The sequence below is a fragment of the Oncorhynchus nerka genome, unplaced genomic scaffold, assembly GCF_034236695.1.
Source record: "Oncorhynchus nerka isolate Pitt River unplaced genomic scaffold, Oner_Uvic_2.0 unplaced_scaffold_1131, whole genome shotgun sequence".
Taxonomy (NCBI): Eukaryota; Metazoa; Chordata; class Actinopteri; order Salmoniformes; family Salmonidae; genus Oncorhynchus; species Oncorhynchus nerka.
In genome coordinates this window covers 31,013-55,147 of record NW_027040195.1, presented here as the reverse complement: position 1 = coordinate 55,147, position 24,135 = coordinate 31,013, and the positions used below count along the sequence as shown (strand labels likewise).

The following is a 24,135-nucleotide window of genomic DNA, read 5'->3' as shown; positions in this document are numbered from 1 at the left end:
TGTCCAGAGATGTCTTATTAATCAGAGGAGCGCTGCCAATGACGTGCCTAGTAGTACTACATACTACTATCAAATAGAAGCAATTTAGGAACACAATAAAAAAAAGCACAACAAATAGACTACTAATTACAGGGTAACCACACAGAGGCATCATTGACTTTCATCCACTTCATCCACGTCGTCTTTAGGAAGACAAATCCTCTTTTAAAAAAGTAAAATAACAGGATAAAAACTCCGCGTGTCATCTGCGCTTCATTTTCGAAGGAAACATATAGAAGATCTATAAAAGGACATTGCAAATTTAGTAGAATCGCATCCACATAATCCACACGTTTCAGCATGTCTTCTTTTTGTGACTGGATTTGTGGATGTGTAGCGCCAAGCCTGGTTTGGAGGATATCCTTCTGAAATGGATCTGGCCGGAAACAAAAACACGGAGACCTGCAGTGGGTAGACCACAGACCCGTGTGAGGTAGGTAGACTGTAGCCCTCACTGTAGCCTAGTCTAATTCAGAACTGTTCCACCGAAAACCTCCAGAGTTCAGTACAAGGCTACATTACTAATTCTAGGATCCCAACAAAATAGTGACAAGGCTCAGAAGTCAACTCATATTTATTATTGCGTAATTACTGTGTCATTGGAAATTAGGAGCACTGGACATTTAGAAAATTATACGTTTTTTTCAACCAAACCAACTAGAAAGTTTGTACTATGTTTTGAGCTGCTACAATGTTGCTGCCATGCTCTGTTTTTATGTGTTGCTGCCATGTTGTGTTGCTGCCATGCTCTGTTTTTATGTGTTGCTGCCATGTTGTGTTGCTGCCATGCTCTGTTTTTATGTGTTGCTGCCATGCTTGTGTTGCTGCCATGCTCTGTTTTTATGTGTTGCTGCCATGTTGTATTGCTACCATGCTCTGTTTTTATGTGTTGCTGCCATGCTCTGTTTTTATGTGTTGCTGCCATGCTCTGTTTTTATGTGTTGCTGCCATGCTCTGTTTTTATGTGTTGCTGCCATGCTCTGTTTTTATGTGTTGCTGCCATGCTCTGTTTTTATGTGTTGCTGCCATGCTCTGTTTTTATGTGTTGCTGCCATGCTCTGTTTTTATGTGTTGCTGCCATGCTCTGTTTTTATGTGTTGCTGCCATGCTCTGTTTTTATGTGTTGCTGCCATGTGTTGCTGTTTTTTATGCTCTGTTTTTTTATGTGTTGCTGCCATGCTCTGTTTTTATGTGTTGCTGCCATGCTCTGTCTTTTTTATGTGTTGCTGCCATGCTCTGTTTTTTTATGTGTTGCTGCCATGCTGTGTTTTTATTGTGTTGCTAACATGCTCTGTTTTTTTATGTGTTGCTGCCATGCTGTGTTTTTATTGTTGCTTGCTACCATGCTCTGTTTTTATGTGTTGCTGCCATGCTGTGTTGTTGTCTTATTTTTATGGTTGCTGCTGCTTTTTTTATGTAGTGTTGTGCTACCATGTGTTTTTATGTGTTGCTCTGCTTGTTTTTATGTGTTGCAATGTGTGTTTTGTCCTATATTTTATTTTTTTTAATATTGTGTTGCTAACATGCTCTGTTTTTATGTGTTGCTGCCATATTGTGTTGCTACCATGCTCTGTTTTTATGTGTTGCTGCCATGCTCTGTTTTTATGTGTTGCTGCCATGTTGTGTTGCTAACATGCTCTGTTTTTATGTGTTGCCTTTGTGTTGTTGTCTTAGGTCCATCATTTGTAAATGTGTGTTTTGTCCTAATTTTATTTTTATGTGTTCTTTTGGTAGGCCATCATTGTAAATAAGAATGTGTTCTTAACTGACTTGCCTAGTTAAATAAATGTTAAATAAACATCACTTGTTATCCCAAATGCTCCTTACCAATGTCCTACAAGTCCCACTCATCAGGGTTCGAGTCAGTTGTAATAACTAGGGCTATGTTGGTTAATGCCTCAACATTATGTTTCCCAAGAACAAGACCAACATGGGCTGAAGTTATGTGTTTGACTATAAACCTACAACAAGATTAGATTTGAATGAAAGTTAAACTTTTACGTTATTTGGGAGATTAGTTTATCAGTTGCCCAAAAGAAACTATAAAATATAAAAAATGTATAATCAGCCACGGTCGCTGAATTGTCTGTCGGTTTGATGTGAGCCGAATGGAGAAAACCAAGGGGACATGTCAAACATTGTGTAGACCACTTCACATGCTTTATTCAGCATCCAAATAATTAAAAACATCTTGATTTATTATACATGTACAACATCAGTACAGATTCTCTTTTTTCAAAACCATGAAGGTGTGTCTGCTTCTCAGATTTTGTCAAACTCTTTTCCTTTTTTAGAAACCTAAAACGTTTTTCTTCAACAAACAAAACACAAACATCAGCTGGGTTTGAGTGGTGCTTTAGTGATGCAGTGATCGGGACAATCACAAGGGTAGCATAGAAGGTGGACACAAACATCAGCTGGGTTTGAGTGGTGCTTTAGTGATGCAGTGATCGGGACAATCACAAGGGTAGCATAGAGGGTGGACACAAACATCAGCTGGGGAAATGAAATACAACTGAAAACAAAACCACTTCCCTAAATCCACACCAGACACCATTGGCATGCATTATATCCACAGTAAAACATATTTCAGAACTGTTAATTAACCAACACTTGACAAAGAAAACAATTGTACTAGCCTGACAACAAGGAAGACAGCGTGTTGATTTGTTAGCACCAAAGATCCGATGGTTGTTAGCTAATTATGACAGGAAAAGATTGTTCTAACAAAGACCAATAACTGGACCTCATGAGTTGATATTATAGCACCTTTGACATTTGTTTTCTATCCAATAATATTCCTGTAGTGTAAAATCGGCCCTAGGGTTTGTGAAACATTTTGTGTAACATGGAGTTCTTCTCTGAGGTAGCCATTAATGTATTCAAAATTAATATGAATGTTCAGGTGTTTTTCTGTCATAAATTTAGAACAAGAAGACACTTCACTGTCGTTTTTAAGATGTATTTAATACCAGAAAATGGTACATAGCATTTGTTGCTTTCATTGTCCTTCCGCAGTGGTAAAAAACGATAAAGAAGTCACCTGTATCTCATTGTGTTTCTCCATGGGGATTTTACACTTCATATTACACTTGTTTTCTTGTTGCCAGTGGAAACAAAATATTATTTTTTAAGTGTCCTTGATTGTTGTAAGTTTCGGTTGAAGTAGCAGTCCCCAAATGTATTTTCTTCAGAATCAAAAACATGCAAACGACGTCTTCAGCAGAGTAGTTTTAAGCTCGTGGACCAGTGGCAGCCGAATGAGTTTGTAGGTAATGCATAGAAAATAGAATTAGAGATGACTGCAAACAATTTCATGTCCATATTTCTTTTTGATTTTATACGAAGCAGACAGGGCCAACTTCGACGCCAAACTCCTGATCAGGTGCACCAACGTCCATAGGAGCGATGTCAATGATGGGCAGGCGAGATGTTTTTGATGTCTTGTAGTCGATGACTGTCTTGCCCCATGTGCCAGTATGTGACTGTGGAGAGAGAGTGAGAGAGAGAGAGAGAGAGCATAGGTCAGAATCAGAAACCAGTCCTAGTAAAGATGAATGATGACACACTAACCTCTATATAACCTCTGTTTTATTTAGTTACTTCCTTCATCTTTAGTTTCATAACATGGATTTCACACAATTTTAAATTCAAAATGAGGACAGTAGAAGAAGAGAATAGAGGAGAGTAGAAGAAGAGAATAGAGGATAGTAGATGAAGAGAATAGAGGAGAGTAGAAGAAGAGAATAGAGGACAGTAGAAGAAGAGAGTAGAGGAGAGTAGATGAAGAGAATAGAGGAGAGTATAAGAGAATGGAGGAGAATAGAAGAGAATAGAGGAGATTAAAAGAAGAGAATAGAGGAGAGTAGAAGAAGAGAATAGAGGGGAGTAGAAGAAGAGAATAGATGATAGTAGATGAAGAGACTAGAGGAGAGTAGAAGAAGAGAATGGAGGAGAGTAGAAGAAGAGAATGGAGGAGAGTAGAGTAGATGAAGAGAATAGAGCAGAGTAGATGAAGAGAATAGAGGAGAGTAGAAGAGAATGGAGGAGAGTAGAAGAGAATGGAGGAGAGTAGAAGAGAGGGAGGAGAGTAGAAGAAGAGAATAGAGGGGAGTAGAAGAAGAGAATAGATGATAGTAGATGAAGAGACTAGAGGAGAGTAGAAGAAGAGAATGGAGGAGAGTAGAAGAAGAGAATGGAGGAGAGTAGAGTAGATGAAGAGAATGGAGGAGAGTAGAAGAGAATAGAGCAGAGTAGATGAAGAGAATAGAGGAGAGTAGAAGAGAATGGAGGAGAGTAGAAGAGAGGGAGGAGAGTAGAAGACAGAAAACAGTGAAAGATGAGGGTAGAAGAGAGAATAGAATAACAGACAGCAGAAGGGAGTTGAAAGATAAGAGAAAAGAGTAGAGGACAGTACAAGTGGACAATAGTAGTAGGTGTCTCACCGTGCAGCCGTCCTCGCTGACAGTGTATGTGAAGCGGCTGTTGCCCTCAGCTCTGATCTCGATCTCGTTAGATCCCTGGAGCAGCAGGGCCTTCTTCAGGTTGCCCGTGCCCTTGTCCATGTAGGCCACGCTGTTCTTGCAGTGGTACGTGACATTCTGGGATGCCTCGTTGGACATCAGGCGCATGAAGGTCAGCTGGATGTTGACGTCCTCTGGGTTGGAGCCCTCACTACCGTACTGGAACTGGAGAGGAGAGAAGGGGGGTTAGTATCATGAAGGCAGATTTGTAGTGAAGGCAGGTCACTAAATCTTGAGTCCAAGTCAAGGCCCATGTCCCCAGTAATCCAAGTTTGAGTGTAAGTCTGAGTCGTTTCTACCCGAGCTCTGATTGTAGTCCTTGTCACATGGTTACGCTGAATGGTCCTTACCTGGAAGCCGTTGTCCATAGACTCTGAGAACCAGATGTGCTTCTTCTCCCTGATGTTCTTGCTGGTATACCAGTTCTTCATGGGGACAGTGTCCTGGGATGGGTAGATGCAGGTCTCTCCAGTCTCCATGTTGCAGAAGACCTGGACAGCATCCAGAGGAGAGCCCTGGTTGGGGTCCACCCAGTACTGGCCTGTGGGTTTAAGAGAGAACAGAATATAAGCCATCAAGGTGCTTCAGGTGACCATAGAGGTCCAATAAAGTAGAAGTTATTATATTGATAGAGTTATTAATGGAGGTTGCTAGCTCTTTGATGTTTCCTTTTTAAATATTGAATAAATTAAATCATTCAATCATTCATTAATTCAACCAACCAATCAATCAACCAACCAACCAATCACTGATCACAGCATGCCTATATATATAACCAGTGTTTGTCTGCGGCGTGCGCTGGACTGAGCCTGGAACTTACCGCTCTTCCATTCAGGGTGGCACATCCTGATGTCACGGCACATGCGGGCGGGGTTCTTCTGGGTTCCCTCAGGGCTGCGGATGTTCTCCACCTTCTGGCTGAGGCTCTTCAGGGTGGTGTCCACCTCCATGTCACGGTCGTTCATCATGTCAGGCTCGTCAGCACGGTAGTGGTATCCTCCTCCTCCTCGCATGGGGTCAGGTCCCTTCTCCTGGTTGTAGATCGGTGCGACATGGAAGCCGCCGCCAGCGGGACCTGGAGGTCCGGGCAGACCAGGAGAACCAGGAGCACCCTGGGTAGGGAAGAAGAAGACAGAAAGGGGTCAAATCTGGCATCGTAGGCTTGTGCTATGTGTGTGAGGATCTGTGTGTGTGCTTGTGCGTATGCACGGTACATGTGGAGGTCAGTGTGAGACTTACAGCAGGTCCCATCTCTCCGTTGCGACCACGGGGTCCGGGGGGTCCGATGGGTCCAGGCAGACCGTTCATGCCATCTTTACCAGTGGAGCCAGAAGAACCATGGGGTCCCTGTAGGACACACAACAACAACTCCATTAGAAGTCATATACCTTGATCAGGGAAGTCACAGCGCTCACTCACCATTATTTAACTATTAACAACTTGACCTCTCAGCCTTCATTAATGGCCTTCATCAGAGGTCCTATTCCTTCCATTCCAGCGACAACATCACTAATAAATGACTAGATAGGATATCCCTGCATAATCTGATGTGTGGAATCTTCTTGTTACGGTTAAGAACACAACATCACATACAGGATCATTCTATGAACAATGTTATCCAACTGAAAACTGTTGTGGAGGGCAGGGCCAATGTTATCCAACTGAAGACTGTTGTGGAGGGCAGGGCCAATGTTATCCAACTGAAGACTGTTGTGGAGGGCAGGGCCAATGTTATCCAACTGAAGACTGTTGTGGAGGGCAGGGCCAATGTTATCCAACTGAAGACTGTTGTGGAGGGCAGGGCCAATGTTATCCAACTGAAGACTGTTGTGGAGGGCAGGGCCAATGTTATCCAACTGAAGACTGTTGTGGAGGGCAGGGCCAATGTTATCCAACTGAAGACTGTTGTGGAGGGCAGGGCCAATGTTATCCAACTGAAGACTGTTGTGGAGGGCAGGGCCAATGTTATCCAACTGAAGACTGTTGTGGAGGGCAGGGCCAATGTTATCCAACTGAAGACTGTTGTGGAGGGCAGGGCCAATGTTATCCAACTGAAGACTGTTGTGGAGGGCAGGGCCAATGTTATCCAACTGAAGACTGTTGTGGAGGGCAGGGACAATGTTATCCAACTGAAGACTGTTGTGGAGGGCAGGGACAATGTTATCCAACTGAAGACTGTTGTGGAGGGCAGGGCCAATGTGTAACTTATATTACATTATTAACCATGTTCTATTGATGAACTGGGAGTCAGAGTCATACTCACTCGGGGTCCAGAAGGTCCGTTAAGTCCAGCAGGCCCAGACTCTCCAGGGGATCCCTGGAACCAGATACATCACATTAATCACACATTATATCACATTAATCACACATTATATATGTTAAAGCAAAGAGAACAACAGATCTTCAACCCAGACACAATGTGCATGCTTCCTTAATACCACAAATCACTAAAAACAAGTTTTAAAAGGGCAGTAAATTATCGTAAAGAGAAGAAGCTAAATGTAACAGCATGAGTTGTATGATATTGGAAGGCTGGTATACTCACAGCGGGTCCAGGAAGTCCGGGCATGCCGCTCAAACCTCTGTGTCCCTTGTGGCCTCTCTCTCCACCCTCTCCAGCCTCTCCCTTGTCTCCACGAGCTCCAGCAGGGCCCTACAGACACAGGTCAAAGGTCAAACATGTACTCAGCAAAGACAGTGGACATCCTTACAATACATTAGGTTGAGGAGTGCTGACAGAAAACTTACAAGACCCCCACGACCACCAGCAGGACCATTAGGGCCAGCAGGACCAGCAGGACCCTGAGAGAGAGAGAGAATCAAGGATAATTATGTGTGTACATTGATGGAACTCAGGGTAACGTTGTGTCAGGGTAATGTTGATATATCTCAGGGTATGTCAGGGTAACGTTGATATCTCTCAGGGTATGTCAGGGTAACGTTAATGTATGTCAGGGTAACATTGATGTTTGTTAGGGTATGTCAGGGTAACATTTATGTCAGGGTAACGTTGATATATCTCAGGGTATGCCAGGGTAACATTGATGAATCTCAGGGTAACATTGATGAATCTCAGAGTATGTCATGGTAACATTGATGAATCTCAGGGTATGTCAAGGTAACATTGATGAATCTCAGGGTATGTCAGGGTAACATTGATGAATCTCAGGGTATGTCAGGGTAACATTGATGGATCTCAGGGTATGTCAGGGTAACATTGATGGATCTCAGGGTATGTCAGGGTGACATTGATGAATCTCAGGGTATGTCAGGGTAACATTGATGAATCTCAGGGTATGTCAGGGTAACATTGATGAATCTCAGGGTATGTCAAGGTAACATTGATGAATCTCAGGGTATGTCAGGGTAACATTGATGAATGTCAGGGTAACATTGATGGATCTCAGGGTATGTCAGGGTGACATTGATGAATCTCAGGGTATGTCAGGGTAACATTGATGAATCTCAGGGTATGTCAAGGTAACATTGATGAATCTCAGGGTATGTCAGGGTAACATTGATGAATCTCAGGGTATGTCAGGGTAACATTGATGAATCTCAGGGTCTGTCAGGGTGACATTGATTCATCTCAGGGTATGTCAGGGTGACATTGATGAATCTCAGGTTATGTCAATATGACATTGATGAATCTCAGGGTATGTCAAGGTAACATTGATGAATCTCAGGGTATATCAAGGTAACATTGATTAATTCAGGGTAACATTGTAAGCTAGTCCAACAAATGTCCAAAACGTTTTTTAAAAATATTGTAAGGCCTGAAAGTGACAGAGATACTATAGTCGACCCCTAAATTGATGAGAAGAGGTACTTACAGACTCTCCACGGCTACCAGTCTTGCCAGAAGCACCAGATGGACCGGGGGCACCGGGAGGTCCAGGAGCACCAGGGGAACCAGCATTACCATTCTCACCACGGTCACCCTGCAATGAACACACACACAGGAACAAAGAGCCATGAGGGTAACAGCACCAGTAATGGGGACAAGTGTTGGAGTTTCCTTCCTTACATTGTAAAGGTCTGGAAAAGAGCACCCGAAAGAGCTCTACATAAACCAACAGTAAGGGTTCTATTCAATAAGTCAAGCTGAAGTGTTACAGAATGCGCAATAGAAATATATAGTCATTCCCATTTGAGCTGATATGTGCAGCGTTTACCGTGAATGCTAAAGCGGGAACATTGCCTTTAAATGTTCGTTGAACATCATCGATGCAGAATGAATAGAGCCCTGAGTGTGTAATTTCAAGACAAGTAGGCTGTTTCTATTATCCAGCAGCAATGTTGTTTATAACAACAGTGTCATGGAAGAGTAAGACGTGGTTTGATAGTAGAGGCTTACCTTGGGACCGGGGGGTCCATCGCGACCGGCAACACCATCGTGACCAGTGGAACCCTCACGACCAGCCTCACCGGGTGCACCAGACAGGCCAGGGGGTCCCATGGGGCCAGGGGATCCACGCTCACCGACGGGGCCGCCAGGTCCCTGCTTACCAGGCTCCCCCTGAGAGAGGACAATGGACAGCTCAAGGGTTAAGACTCTTAAGATTTGGAAGTAGAGACAAAGAAATCCATGAGAAAACTTAAGAATGAAGGATCTTATGGGCTTTTTGTGTGAAAAATAATGAAGCTGATTTGAGTTGTGAGGTAACACTTTTCATAGAAGTTAAAAGTGAAATACATTTTTAGTCATTTGGCAGACACTCTTATCCAGAGCGTCTTACAGGAGCAATTAGCTTGAAGTGCCTTGCTTTTGGTCCCCTGAGTGGCGCAGCGGTCTAAGGCACTGTATTAGAGTGCGAGAGGCGTCACTACAGACCCTGGTTCGTTCCCAGGCTGTGCCACATCCGGCCGTGATCGGGAGTCCCATGGGGAGGTGCACAATTGGCCCAGCATCGTCCGGGTTAGGGAAGGGTTTGGCCGGGGGGGTAGGCCCGTCATTGTAAATAAGAATTTGTTCTTAACTGACTTGCCTAGTTAAATAAAAATTACATTTAAAAAAGGACACATCAACAGATTTTTCACCTAGTCAGCTCAGGGATTCAAACAAGCGACCTTTCGGTTACTGGCCCAACATTCTTAACCGCTAGGCTACCTGCCGCTCTTACATAGCTACTCGATGCCTTTAAATAGTAATATGTGGAGTAGGTGGGGGTGCTGTTGATGGGAACACTCACAGCTTGTCCTGGAACTCCTGGGCTACCACTGGCTCCCCTTCCTCCTGGGCCACCCACAATACCACGCTGTCCAGCAATACCTCCGGGTCCGGGGGTTCCTGGGGCTCCCTGGAGAAAGAGAACAGATCGAGGCAAAGATGACATATTCTTCAATGCAGCACGGAGAACCAGATCAAGCCTATATAAAGGGATTCATCACCATGGTTTAAACTTTACTACATGCATAACGTTTATGTAGCATTACATATTTGGATGTATTATTTTATATATTTGTATAATTTCATTTTTATTATTTTGTTAAACATTCCATCTAGTTATTTAAATGATTTGTCTTTTTTCGTATTGTTATTTTGTTTCGTAATGCTGAGAAACATATAATAATATAATTATAATATAACAGCCCTTCATCCCTTCAATTTCAGCACTTCATCCTTCAGCACTTCAGCCCTTTATTCCTTTAGCCCTTCATCCTTCAGCACTTCTTCCCTTCAGCCATTCATCCTTCAGCACTTCATCCCTTCAGCCCTTTATCCCTTCAGCCCTTCATCCTTCAGCACTTCATCCCTTCAGCCCTTTATCCCTTTAGCCCTTCATCCTTCAGCACTTCATCCCTTCAGCCCTTTATCCCTTTAGCCCTTCATCCTTCAGCACTTCTTCCCTTCAGCCCTTTATCCCTTTAGCCCTTCATCCTTCAGCACTTCATCCCTTCAGCCCTTTATCCCTTTAGCCCTTCATCCTTCAGCACTTCATCCCTTCAGCCCTTTATCCCTTCAGCCCTTCATCCTTCATCCCTTCAGCCCTTTATCCCTTCAGCCCTTCATCCTTCAGCACTTCATCCCTTCAGCCCTTTATCCCTTTAGCCCTTCATCCTTCAGCACTTCTTCCCTTCAGCCCTTTATCCCTTCAGCCCTTCATCCTTCAGCACTTCATCCCTTCAGCCCTTTATCCCTTCAGCCCTTCATCCTTCAGCACTTCATCCCTTCAGTCTTCAGCACTTCTTCCCTTCAGCCCTTCATCCTTGATGTGTTGCTCTGTTTACTACTTTGTTTATTGTTGTTGTTTATTTGTTTATTGTTGTTCTTAATTTGTTTATTATTGTTGTTTATATGTGTATTGTTGTTGTTTATTTGTTTATTGCTGTTTTTGCTTATATGTTTATATGTTTATTGCTCTGTACTTACCATTGGGCCATCATTACCCTTGGCTCCAGATTGTCCTGAGGGTCCTGGGGGTCCGGCGGCTCCAGCCTCACCGGGGCGACCAGCGTGACCAGTTTCACCACGTCCACCCCTCTGTCCCTCTTTACCAGAGGGGCCGGGGGGGCCTGGGGGTCCGGGGGCTCCCTGAAAACATTTAGGAGATGAGGGTAGTTTGTTTAGAGCAAATCTTTTAAGTATTACAGTATGTGTTTCTAACTTGAAAAGCCAAACTTGATATGTTTCATTGTGGATGAATGATAGATTGGTGATAGATGAAGTGCTACAAAGGTGACCTTACACTTCCACCAGGAGGGCCAACTCTTCCACCAGGACCAGGCATACCAGAAGCACCCTACACACACACACACACACACACAGAGGAATACAGAACAGCTTTCTTAAAAAAACATACTTTACATTTTTATTCAGTTAAAATAAATGAAAACTAGTGTTGTTATGAATGATTTGAGTTCTTACAGGGGGCCCAGCGGCACCACGAGTTCCTTTAGTACCAGCATTACCAGCAGGACCCTGAGGACACAAACAGCAGTTAGGCCATAAAACATCTATAAAGGACACGTGACAATATATACATGTCCTGAACACTGATGGTCACATCACCGAGTCAGTCCTCAACACCTTCTAATGGTGAGAGACAATTTCAACCGGTCACTGGATTACAGTACAATAAGGATATACAAGGGTGGCCTGTTTGCCAAAAGTAACTTGTGCTATATATCTGCAAACTATTCCTGAATTGGTTGATTCAGGAACAAACAGCAAAAAGCAAACTGTATATTTCTTTCTTTCTTGGAGATTTGAGATTAGAGCTTGTAGTTCTAACAAATCTGTCGGTTCAGGAGTTAAAGCTGATAGGACAGCCTCAGACATCCATACCTGAGGTCCAGGAGCACCAACCGGTCCACCGGGCCCAGGAGCACCAGCATCACCTTTGGGGCCGTTGTTACCATTCTCTCCCTTGTTGCCAGGCTGACCATCAGCACCCTGAAGCAAGGAGGGAGAAGAAGAGAGGACGGGTCAGGGCTGGGTTATAGGATTCCACCTGGAAACAGAACTGTGACCAGCTTCAGAGTGGTCTGGACTGGACCAGGCTGGGTGATGATGTTACTCACAGGGGGTCCAGCGAATCCAGCAGGTCCAGGGGCACCATGCTCACCGCGCTCACCCTGGAGGATTATGGGTAGAAAACACATGGGGTCAGAGGTTGGGAATGAAAAACTGATACATAAACAAGCAGAATGTGCTTTGTTCAGTGTGATGAAGAGAAATGGCGGACCATCAATGTGCTTTGTTCAGTGTGATGAAGAGAAATGGCGGACCATCAATGTGCTTTGTTCAGTGTGATGAAGAGAAATGGCGGACCATCAATGTGCTTTGTTCAGTGTGATGAAGAGAAATGGCGGACCATCAATGTGCTTTGTTCAGTGTGATGAAGAGAAATGAAATGTGCGGACCATCAATGTGCTTTGTTCAGTGATGAAGAGAAATGACCATCAATGTGCTTTGTTCAGTGTGATGAAGAGAAATGGCGGACCATCAATGTGCTTTGTTCAGTGTGATGAAGAGAAATGGCGGGCAATCAATGTGCTTTGTTCAGTGTGATGAAGAGAAATGGCGGGCCATCAATGTTTGTTTTGTTCAGTGTTCAGATGAAGAGAAATGGCCATCAATGGTTCAGTGTGATGAAGAGAAATGGCGGACCAAATCAGTGTGATGAAGAGAAATGGCGGGCAATCAATGTGCTTTGTTCAGTGTGATGAAGAGAAATGGCGGGCCATCAATATGTGCATTACACCGCTGTCATAAGCAGATGAACATGTAGTATGTCATTGGAAGTTACTCACAGGGGAACCGCGACCTCCAGCGGGACCAGGGGGGCCGCCAAGACCACCCTCACCCTAACACAGAGAGAAAAAGAGGAGGGAGAGGAGGGGAGAAGAGAGAGGAGGGGAGAGGAGAAAGAGGAGGGAGAGGAGGGGAGAACTATCTAATATTTGAATGAAGATTTACCAAAACAATCCTATACATCAAGGCTGTAGCTACACAGTAGTTGTTTCAACACATCAAGGCTGTAGCTACACAGTAGTTGTTTCAACACATGGTATTTTACCGTTTACTGTGTAATCAAATTGTTTCAATCCAAACATCTTTTTGCTCTTACCTTCTCTCCATGAGCACCAGTGGGTCCAGGGGGTCCGATGGGTCCAGTCATACCACGCATGCCATCTTTTCCTGGGCCACCGTCGGCTCCCTTGGGGCCACCATCACCTCGTTCTCCCTTGGCACCGGAGTTGCCACCTGAGCCACGCTCTCCGGGCATTCCTTGCAGACCTGGGGCTCCCATACCGCCAGGGGCACCAGCAACTCCAGTCTCACCCTGGACAGAGATGGTAGACAGAGAAACATTAAACTAATAGAGATGGTAGACAGACACACATTAAACCTCCTATCGCATTGTACCAAAATAATATATTTACAAAAAGGAACAGAGATGGTAGACAGAGAGACACACACATTAAACCTCCTTTCCTCTGTGCCAAAATAATATATATACAAAAATATTTGTTGCGGTGCAAAAATAAATAAGAAAAGGACAAATTATATGGTTGTATAGGGCCTAATGTAATTCTCAGTCCTAGGATCAACATAAGGACCAACTTAATTATTTAATCAATGATGTAATCTGTATCTGTGTTCTCCAGTGTTCTCTTACCCTAGCACCATCGTTACCAGGAGAACCATTAGGTCCACGGGGTCCAGAGGGGCCGACAGAGCCGATGCCACCACGCTCACCTGGGAAACCTCTGTCACCCTTAGGACATAGAAAAAAAGGGGAGGAGAGGAGAAGGAGAAGATGGGGGAGAGGAGGAGACGAGGGGAGGAGAGGAGGAGGAGAAAAGATCTGTGAACATCATGTCTACTGAAGCAGGCAGCTTAGAGACAGATCCGGGGGTTCAGATCCATCTGCTGTGATACTGTACTTACTCTGGATCCACTGGGACCGGGACCTCCAACCTCACCAGGCACACCCTGTGGAGCAACAGAGGAGAGGGGAGCAATCAACCAACCAACCAACCAACCAATCAATCAATCAATCAATCAATCAATCAATCAATCAATCAAATATATTTATAGCCCTTTTTACAGCAACATTTGCCACATAATTAAATGTATTGCTAGATAATGTCTGATTACACTTCAACAACTGCATTTGGGTAAAAACTTGCTTTCCAGAAACTTACAGGGGTCTAATTGTTCATCAATTCAATTCAACATGTCATGGAGGGCATAGCATTACATCTAGAACCTATCTAGAACCTATACCTAATCTCTGTGATGGGAGGGCACCACTTACCTGATCACCAGCCTTGCCAGGCTCACCAGTAGCTCCCTGAGCTCCAGGCAGACCCTATAGGGATGATGGGAGAGGTGTGGTTGAGATTTCAGGTCAACATGTAACATTATTGGTTACAATGTGAATATCTAGACAAGTAATGATAGCAGAGGTAAGAATTGTGGCTGGTAATCTACCTGGAATCCGTTAGGACCAGCGGGGCCGCCCTCTCCTTTCTCTCCTTGACCTCCCTGGAACACAACGGTGTTTGGGTGGCTCATGAATGAAATCATACAGTATGTGTCTCAATGTTTCATTAAATGAGACTGTACAGAACGCGTCAATGTACTGAAGATGTATGTGGCTAAATGTGCCATTCATTCTAAGAAGGAGATGTGTCAAAACTTACAGCAGGGCCTTGTGGTCCGGGAGCACCAGAGTCACCATCTTTGCCAGGGGCACCCTAGAAACAAGAAGATGCCATCTATTACAAATCCAAGAACACACACAATGATCTATTGACACAGACTTGAGATAAGTTGATTTAACATGGACAATGATCTATTGACACAGGCTTGAGATACGTTGATTTAACGTGGACAAGTCAACCAATGTTGATACAGCATACAGTATGTTACAGTTTGAATGATTGATCCTATCTGCTTCAGGTTTTAGTATAGCTTCACTTACAACACCCCCAACAGCTCCGGCTTCTCCTCTCTCACCAGGCTTGCCGCTGTCACCCTGTAGGGAAGAGACAGACGATGATTACTCTTACTGTACATTCATATTCTACTCAGTAAGAAACACACTGAATACACCACCCCTACATTTACATGTGTTCAGTATATGAACTAGACCGACTTGTGGAGTGGTGAAAATAATACATTTGTAGCCACCATTTAGGAATGAAATGAATGCTTTTGTTTCTTTTTTTGTATGTTTGTTTGTTTACTCACAGCAGGTCCTTTGGGCCCAGGGAATCCCATAACTCCAGGCTGACCTCTGGCTCCAGAGGAGCCTGGGGGTCCGGAACGACCATCGTTTCCAGTGATACCCTACATGAGAGGAGGATCACACAGGCTATCAAAGGGTATGGTGCTCTCCTGACTGAACCAACACAATTATTGTTCTACTTTCAACTTTAGACCAAGGAACATAGAGGTCAAAACATGTTAAATCCTCTCAATAATGTCCTCTTGCCAATATAGTTTATTATATACATAGTAATAATATAGTAATTCGGTATACATTGAGTTTGTGGTGAATAGATCAGTAGTACTTACAGCAGGGCCAACTTTCCCATCGGGGCCAGGGCTGCCAGGGCTACCAGTCATACCCTACAGCAAGCAGGGAGAGAAGAGCACACATTAGCTCAAACCAAACCATAGTTTATTGGTCACGTACACATTTTAGAAAATGTTATAGCGGGTGTTATAGCAGATGTTATAGCGGGTGTTATAGCGAGTGTTATAGTGGGTGTTATAGCGGGTGTTATAGCGGGTGCAGCTAAATGATAATCAAAAACTAGAAACAGCAAGAGAGTAAGGAAGAGATAATGAAAGAAAGAGAGAGTGAGAGAAAGAGAGAGAGAGCGAGAGAAAGATAGAGAGAGCGAGAGAAAGACAGAGAGAGCGAGAGAAAGAGAGAGAGAGCGAGAGAAAGACAGAGAGCGAGAGAAAGAGAGAGAGAGAGTGAAAGCGAGAGAGAGAAAGCGCGAGAGAGAGAGAGAGAGAGCGAGAGAAAGAGAGAGAGACAGAGAGAGAAGAGAGAGAGAGAGAGAGAGAGACAGAGAGAGAGAAAAAGATAGAGAGAGAGAGAGAGAGAGTGAACAGGTGACACTCACCTTGGATCCAGGCATGCCAGGCTCCCCGGGGCGACCAGCCTCACCAGTGGCACCTTGGGCTCCCATTGGTCCATTGGCTCCACGCTCACCAGGGCCACCCTATCACATGGGAAGGTTAATTGGTGATGTCTGTGTCAAGTTTTGATAGGCAAGCATTATGGTCAGCTTCAGGGCTTAGAGATTAAATAGTGCTCTGTGAGGGTAACCAAGCCACCAAGACACATTCAGTGAGCATATTTAAAGCTACAATCTGCAGCTGTTACATACATTTTTGGATTTAGAAATGAATGATATATACCCATTGATTTGTGAAGAATATAACTTGAATATAACTTGCCTCATGCGCTTAGTTCAACAGAACGCAAAATACTCCAATGTTTGTAAACAATGTAAATGTAAACAAACACTGTATAGCCTCAAAACATTGTTAAAACGATGATTTAATATCATGGATAGTCAGCCCATGCATCCATGTCTAAGAATTGGAACGTGGTTATATTTCTCCAGGCCCACATCCCTCAGCTTTTTACCAAAACAAAGGCTGTGTGCCGGCTTTGTTGTTCTTTCAATGAAGGATCCTAACTTCAAGGATAAGGATGTTTTTGCTTATTGGCTGAATTTAACACCAGACGTCATGTTTCTTCACATGGACTTTATAGTTTACTGTTCAACTATTGCTCTTACTGTTATTATTATTATTATTATTACTATTATTATATTTTGACAATTGACTCACCTTGCCACCGGCAGCTCCATCAGAGCCGGGGAAACCACGCATACCAGGCATACCCTGTTGGAAGAAACAGGACCGACACACTGTATTACACAGTGGACCATGGCACAGGCACACCATATCACAAAGTCAAGGCTTGACTGACAATCAGTGTCCTCTGGGAATGAAAGGTATAAGATGCACATGGTCTAGTATAGACTGGTGACTGAGGCTCTGATGGTTGGTTGTTGCTTTTTCTGATTCCAAAATCTATATGGTCATTTACTGGAATCATATGGAGATAACAAAACACAACTTTAAAACAAATCTGTCTGTGTAAGGACATAGTTCTTATGAGTAGGGGCTCATCAGAGAAGGGGTATCTGACATGGAAGAAGTGGGCTAAGGGGTTCGCGGGAGAGGGGGGGGGGTAACGTACACGCTCCCCAGGGGGTCCAGCACCACCAGCTCCACCAGGCTCACCACGGGCACCTCTCTTTCCCTCCTCCCCAGATGGACCGGGGGGGCCGCCAGGACCAGAGGAACCCTGGTTTGATAAAGAGGAGGAAAGGATGGCGGGGTCAGACATCAGACCTGTAGTAAAGACAACCCTCTAACAATACCTTCAGAAGAAACAGGTGTCTATACCTGGGTTAGAGACCTGTAGTAAACTCACCTGTCTAACAATACCTTCAGAAGACACAGGTGTCTATACCTGGTAAACTCACCTTAGAAGAAACCTGTAGAGACCTAAACTCACCTGTCTAACAATACCTTCAGAAGAAACAGGTGTCTATACCTGGGTTAGAGACCTGTAGTAAACTCACCTGTCTAACAATACCTTCAGAAGAAACAGGTGTCTATACCTGGGTTAGAGACCTGTAGTAAACTCACCTGTCTAACAATACCTTCAGAAGAAACAGGTGTCTATACCTGGGTTAGAGATCTGTAGTAAACTCACCTGTCTAACAATACCTTCAGAAGAAACAGGTGTCTATACCTGGGTTAGAGATCTGTAGTAAACTCACCTGTCTAACAATACCTTCAGAAGAAACAGGTGTCTATACCTGGGTTAGAGACCTGTAGTAAACTCACCTGTCTAACAATACCTTCAGAAGAAACAGGTGTCTATACCTGTAGTAAACTCACCTGTCTAACAATACCTTCAGAAGAAACAGGTGTCTATACCTGTAGTGAACTCACCTGTCTAACAATACCTTCAGAAGAAACAGGTGTCTATACCTGGGTTAGAGACCTGTAGTAAACTCACCTGTCTAACAATACCTTCAGAAGAAACAGGTGTCTATACCTGGGTTAGAGATCTGTAGTAAACTCACCTGAAGAAACAGGTGTCTAACAATACCTTCAGAAGAAACAGGTGTCTATACCTGGGTTAGAGACCTGTAGTAAACTCACCTGTCTAACAATACCTTCAGAAGAAACAGGTGTCTATACCTGGGTTAGAGACCTGTAGTGAACTCACCTGTCTATCAATACCTTCAGAAGACACAGGTGTCTATACCTGGGTTAGAGACCTGTGGTCCGGTTTCCCAGACACAGATTAAGCATAATCCTGGACAAAAAACCTATGTCATTGGAGATTCTCCAGTGAACATGCTTTTTGGTCCTCAACTGGGCTTCTTGCTTAATCTGTGTCCCGGAAATCAGCACTAAATGTTTTCAGACATGGTCAGCTGCTTGTTAAATAAATATTTCCATAGGTTATTTATAAGGGCGGTCCAACTTACAGGCTCTCCCTTTACACCGGGCTCTCCCTTGGAGCCTTGGGCTCCTTGCTCACCCTGTAGGGAAAACAAACAAATCACATCAGCACTGGAGGTTGGTGGCACCTTAATTGGGGAGGAAGGGCTCATGGTAATGGCTGGAGAGGAATAGGTGGAATGCTATTAAATACATCAAACATGGTTTCCATGTGTTTGATACCATTCCATTCGCTCCATTCCAGCCATTATTATGAGCTGTCCTCCCCTCAGCAGCCTCCACTGCACATCAGGTAACACTCACCACTAATTCCTGGTCCATATTACACATCACAAACTAGATTGTAGTGCTACAAACATTTAATTGTTTTTATACATCCATAGATATGCATTAAATGACTGTGTACTATTGATTTCTGTGTAGTATCAATTTACAAAGCAATGCTCACCACCACTGCTTGATCAAAACAGCCAAAGCACATCACAAAATGGACGAGTGCTGCAAACTTATTCATGAAATGCTATTTGATCAATTGACTAAATAGTGACGTTACAGTGGTACTCACATGGTTACCCTTGGGGCCGGGGCCACCACCAGCTCCGGGAGGTCCAGCAGGGCCACGGGATCCTGGGAAACCAGGAGCACCAGAGATACCAACAGCACCCTATGGGATGGACAAGAGAACACACACGTTAACGCACCAACACCCGTATGTATGCATGCACATACTACAGTCTTAGTGGCTTTCCACATTCTACAGTCTGAATGGCTTTCCACATCCTACAGTCTGAATGGCTTTCCACATCCTACAGTCTTAATGGCTTTCCACATTCTACAGTCTGAATGGCTTTCCACATACGACAGTCTTAATGGCTTTCCACATACTACAGTCTTAACGGCTTTCCACATTCTACAGTCTTAGTGGCTTTCCACATTCTACAGTCTGAATGGCTTTCCACATCCTACAGTCTGAATGGCTTTCCACATCCTACAGTCTTAATGGCTTTCCACATTCTACAGTCTCAATGGCTTTCCACATACGACAGTCTTAATGGCTTTCCACATACTACAGTCTTAACGGCTTTCCACATTCTACAGTCTTAGTGGCTTTCCACATACTACAGTCTTAGTGGCTTTCCACATACTACAGTCTTAGTGGCGTTCCACATACTACAGTCTTAATAGTATTTCCACATACTACAGTCTTAATGGTATTTCCACATACTACAGTCTTAGTGGCTTTCCACATACTACAGTCTTAGTGGCTTTCCACATACTACAGTCTTAATGGTATTTCCACATACTACAGTCTTAATGGCTTTCCACATATTACAGTCTTAGTGGCTTTCCACATATTACAGTCTTAGTGGCTTTCCACATATTACAGTCTTAATGGCTTTCCCGCATACTACAGTCTTAAAACCTCTTTGGGATAGGGGGCAGCATTGGGAAGTTTGGATGAAAAGCATGCCCAGAGTAAACTGCCTGTTACTCAGGCCCAGAAGCTAGAATATGCATATAATTAGTAGATTTGGATAGAAAACACTCCAAAGTTTCCAAAACTGTTAGAATAATGTCTGTGAGTATAACAGGACTCATATGGCAGGCGAAAACCTGAGAAAAATCATACAAGGAAGTGGGAATTCTGAGGTTTGTAGTTTTTAAGTGAATGCCTATCGAATATCCAGTGTCCGTGGGGTCAGATTGCACTTCCTAAGGCTTCCAGTAGATGTCAACAGTCTTTAGAAGTAGTTTCAGGCTTCTATTGTGAAAGGGGAGAGAATAAGACCACTCAGAGTATGTGGCTCTGCTGAAAGCCATGAGTTGTTTATGGCGCGTGGCTGTGAGCGCGACGTTCGTTCCCTTTCCTTTCTAATGAAAACAGTATTGTCCGGTTGAAACATTATTGAATATTTATGATAAAAACACCCTAAGGATTGATTAGAAACATTGTTTGACATGTTTCTACAAACTTTAATGGAACTGGTGTGCTTTCGCCGTAAAGCCTTTTTCAAATCGGACACTGTGGCTGGATTAACAATAAGTTTATCTTTAAAATGGTGTACAATACTTGTATGTTTGAAGAATTTTAATTATGAGATTTCTTTTGTTCGAATTTGGCGCCCTGCAATTTCACTGGCTGTAGGCCAGGTGTTCTGCTAGCGGAACCCCCTTCCCAGAAAGGTTAATGACTTTACATAGAAGCATCTACTAAATGGAATTTATTATCATTAGTATATTACGTGTAGTATTACCAGTGTTCATTTGAACATAATCAATCATAGATCTTCAGATAGATGTATCCACAAGGCTCATACTTACAGTGGCACCCTTGCCTCCTGACTGGCCATCACTTCCGGGGGCACCCTGTTTGGTTACAGAGAAAGAGCGGGAAAGAGAGGCAGGGACATTATATTACAGTAAACTTCAGGGGTCAGAGGTTAAACGGTGCACTATGAGGGTAAACATAAGCATATACACATATATAAGGATAATGACCTATATAAGGATAATGACCTATAAGGATAATGACCTATATAAAGATAATGACCTACATAAAGACAATGACCTATATAAAGATGAGGACCTATATAAAGATAATGATCTATATCAAGATAAGGACATATATAAAGATAATGATCTATAAGCATATATAAGATTAGGACTTACAAGCACAAGCAACCAGGACAAATAATAATATATGCATTTAAGCGCAACCAAGCACAACAGTACTCACAGAGGGTCCAGCAGCACCAGCGGGTCCAGGGTTACCGGGCTCTCCACGAGATCCTTGGGGTCCGTCTGAGCCACGGCCTCCCTGAGGACCGGTCTCACCCTAAAGGGGGCAGCAGAGAGGACATTAGGAGGGTGCTGGATGATCACATTCTTTGAAACTGATGTTATCATCTCTGTGTGTGTGTGTAGGAATATAATTAATCATTGTTCATTTTTATGTGTTATGTTTATATTATTTCTATTGAGAACAATTTCAGTTTTTCACTCTCACTGTTTCCTCTCTAATAGAGGTCTGTACATTACAGTAGTCTCACACTGTTTCCTCTCTAATAGAGGTCTGTACATTACAGTAGTCTCTATCACTGTTTCCTCTCTAATAGAGGTCTGTACATTACAGTAGTCTCTCACTGTTTCCTCTCTAATAGAGATCTGTACATTACAGTAGTCTCTCACTGTTTCCTCTCTAATAGAGGTCTGTACATTACAGTAGTCTCTCACTGTTTCCTCTCTAATAGAGGTCTGTACATTACAGTAGTCTCTATCACGGTTTCCTCTCTAATAGAGGTCTGTACATTACAGTAGTCTCTCATTGTTTCCTCTCTAATAGAGGTCTGTACATTACAGTAGTCTCTCACTGTTTCCTCTCTAATAGAGGTCTGTACATTACAGTAGTCTCTCACTGTTTCCTCTCTAATAGAGGTCTGTACATTACAGTAGTCTCTCACTGTTTCCTCTCTAATAGAGGTCTGTACATTACGGTAGTCTCTCACTGTTTCCTCTCTAATAGAGGTCTGTACATTACGGTAGTCTCTCATTGTTTCCTCTCTAATAGAGGTCTGTACATTACGGTAGTCTACAGTAAAGGGACAGGACGGAGATGCTCCACGAGGTCATCATATGCCATCTGCTGGCCACTACCTGTATCAGATCAGGATCTCAATCTGTGTCCCAATTCTCTACACTTCTGCCCTAAATCTGTACTTGTTCACTTCCCTTCATGGATTTGAGAGGAAAGGACTGGAGTAAGAAATATGGGTGAAACTGGCTCTATCCAATGCTATCCAATTGAGAGAACATTTGGAAGCAACATGTGGATTAGGTTTAGGGGTAGGGGTTTGGGTGGGGGCTATGACATACCTTAGCTCCAGCGCCTCCGGGGAATCCAGGGGAACCAGATGGGCCAGTGGGTCCCTGAAGAGATCAAATAAACATTATTTAGCTAACATAGTCAGGACTAACACATGGCACTGAGTGGTGTACTCTGACTTGCTACGACAGGTAGGATTAGTCACCAGTAATAAAGATACTTACAGGGGATCCAGCAGGACCAGAGTTACCATCATTACCACGGCCACCCTAGAGGAAGAGGGTATTACACTGTTATGACAATTCTTTAACAAGTATTCCTAAAGCCAGAAATGGGCATGAACATCTGTAGGGGTACTGCAGCAATACTTTATACTATATGACAACAAGTCACTGACTTTTCTGTGTCATTCTAGATAATGTTTGCGGTATTGCTGCTATTTAGTAAAAATACATGTTTTGTCATACCCGTGGTATATGGTCTGATATACCACGGCTGTCAGCCAAACAGCATTCAGGGCTCAAACCACCCAGTTTATAATTACATTCAATTAATAAATTAAATCAACCAACCAATCAACCAATCAATCAATCTCTCAAACGAACAGTGAAGGTTGTGCTGTGGGGTACTTACAGAAGGGCCAGCGGGTCCGGGGCGGCCTCTCTCACCAGGAAGACCACGAGCACCCTAGGAAGAGGAAGAGTGGAAGGGAGCAGAGGGAGGAAGAGAGGGAGGAAACAGAGGGAGGAAGAGAGGGAGGAAACAGATGGAGGAAGAGAGGGATGAGGCAAAGGGGGGAAGGGAGGGAGGAAGAGAGGGAGGAAATAGAGGGAGGAAACAGAGGGAGGAAGAGAGGGAGGAAACAGAGGGAGGAAGAGAGGGAGGAAACAGATGGAGGAAGAGAGGGATGAGGCAAAGGGGGGAAGGGAGGGAGGAAGAGAGGGAGGAAACAGAGGGAGGAAGAGAGGGAGGAAATAGAGGGAGGAAACAGAGGGAGGAAGAGAGGGATGAAGCAGAGAGAGGAAGAGAGGGAGGAAGAGAAGGAGGAAGAGAGGCAGGAAGATAGGGAGGAAGCAGAAGGACGAAGAGAGGGAAAAATATATGTTTATTGAGACGAGAGCATTACTCAAATCAAAGTGTATTTGTCATATGCACAGGATACTCACCATAGCACCGGGGTTACCGCTGGATCCAGGGGAACCACCCTCTCCCTGTGGTCAGGGGGAACAGATGAGTTCTCCAGAACAGACAACGATAGACGTACATTATGATATATATCATTAGATTGACCTCTAACCTTAGGGCCGGCTGGGCCACCGTCTCCCTTGGCACCATCCATTCCATTGAAACCCTGAGAAGGAAATCAAAGAGCATGTTTTAGGTTAGGTAACATTCTGTATGATTAGGAGTTTAATGTAGGAATGTAGTAGTGTCATGGCTGTCATATAATCGTGGGATTAGGGTGAAGTTGCCCCTAGTCACTGTTCTTGGATCAGTTATACATTTCCACTACCAATGGTTAGGGATAGGATTTCGGGAGCCAGCTGATCCTAGATCTGTACCTAGGGGAAACTTCACACTGGAGCATCCAGTGTAATGTCACTCCTCCTATTACTCACTCTGTGTCCCTTGATGCCGGGGAGGCCAGGAGTTCCAGGGGTTCCACGAGCACCCTGTAGGGCAGAAAAAGGAATGTTGTGAACTGGTCTTCATAACAGACATGA

At 43.8% G+C, this 24,135-nt stretch overlaps 1 protein-coding gene across 1 annotated transcript in view; it reads right to left on the bottom strand.

Annotated features, from left to right (window-relative positions):
* Positions 1-2,175: 2,175 nt before the first annotated feature.
* Positions 2,176-24,135, bottom strand: part of LOC115118054 (collagen alpha-1(I) chain-like) — a 33,915-nt gene continuing 11,955 nt past the window's right edge. Inside the window, exons 11-49 of the mRNA XM_029646589.2 lie at positions 24,031-24,084; positions 23,709-23,762; positions 23,578-23,622; positions 23,045-23,098; positions 22,636-22,680; positions 22,462-22,515; positions 21,326-21,424; positions 20,911-20,955; positions 19,154-19,252; positions 18,615-18,668; positions 17,306-17,413; positions 16,891-16,944; positions 16,155-16,253; positions 15,595-15,648; positions 15,268-15,366; positions 14,999-15,052; positions 14,718-14,771; positions 14,506-14,559; positions 14,330-14,383; positions 13,960-14,004; positions 13,688-13,786; positions 13,136-13,351; positions 12,819-12,872; positions 12,087-12,140; positions 11,851-11,958; positions 11,431-11,484; positions 11,252-11,305; positions 10,936-11,097; positions 9,755-9,862; positions 8,920-9,081; positions 8,396-8,503; positions 7,311-7,364; positions 7,108-7,215; positions 6,826-6,879; positions 5,802-5,909; positions 5,383-5,674; positions 4,913-5,103; positions 4,485-4,727; positions 2,176-3,524 (exon numbers count right to left, since the gene is read on the bottom strand). Of these exons, the coding sequence (XP_029502449.1) occupies positions 3,378-3,524; positions 4,485-4,727; positions 4,913-5,103; positions 5,383-5,674; positions 5,802-5,909; positions 6,826-6,879; positions 7,108-7,215; positions 7,311-7,364; positions 8,396-8,503; positions 8,920-9,081; positions 9,755-9,862; positions 10,936-11,097; positions 11,252-11,305; positions 11,431-11,484; positions 11,851-11,958; positions 12,087-12,140; positions 12,819-12,872; positions 13,136-13,351; positions 13,688-13,786; positions 13,960-14,004; positions 14,330-14,383; positions 14,506-14,559; positions 14,718-14,771; positions 14,999-15,052; positions 15,268-15,366; positions 15,595-15,648; positions 16,155-16,253; positions 16,891-16,944; positions 17,306-17,413; positions 18,615-18,668; positions 19,154-19,252; positions 20,911-20,955; positions 21,326-21,424; positions 22,462-22,515; positions 22,636-22,680; positions 23,045-23,098; positions 23,578-23,622; positions 23,709-23,762; positions 24,031-24,084 (3,654 nt within the window). The 3' untranslated portion in view covers positions 2,176-3,377. The remainder of the gene's footprint in view (positions 3,525-4,484; positions 4,728-4,912; positions 5,104-5,382; positions 5,675-5,801; positions 5,910-6,825; positions 6,880-7,107; positions 7,216-7,310; positions 7,365-8,395; positions 8,504-8,919; positions 9,082-9,754; positions 9,863-10,935; positions 11,098-11,251; positions 11,306-11,430; positions 11,485-11,850; positions 11,959-12,086; positions 12,141-12,818; positions 12,873-13,135; positions 13,352-13,687; positions 13,787-13,959; positions 14,005-14,329; positions 14,384-14,505; positions 14,560-14,717; positions 14,772-14,998; positions 15,053-15,267; positions 15,367-15,594; positions 15,649-16,154; positions 16,254-16,890; positions 16,945-17,305; positions 17,414-18,614; positions 18,669-19,153; positions 19,253-20,910; positions 20,956-21,325; positions 21,425-22,461; positions 22,516-22,635; positions 22,681-23,044; positions 23,099-23,577; positions 23,623-23,708; positions 23,763-24,030; positions 24,085-24,135) is intronic.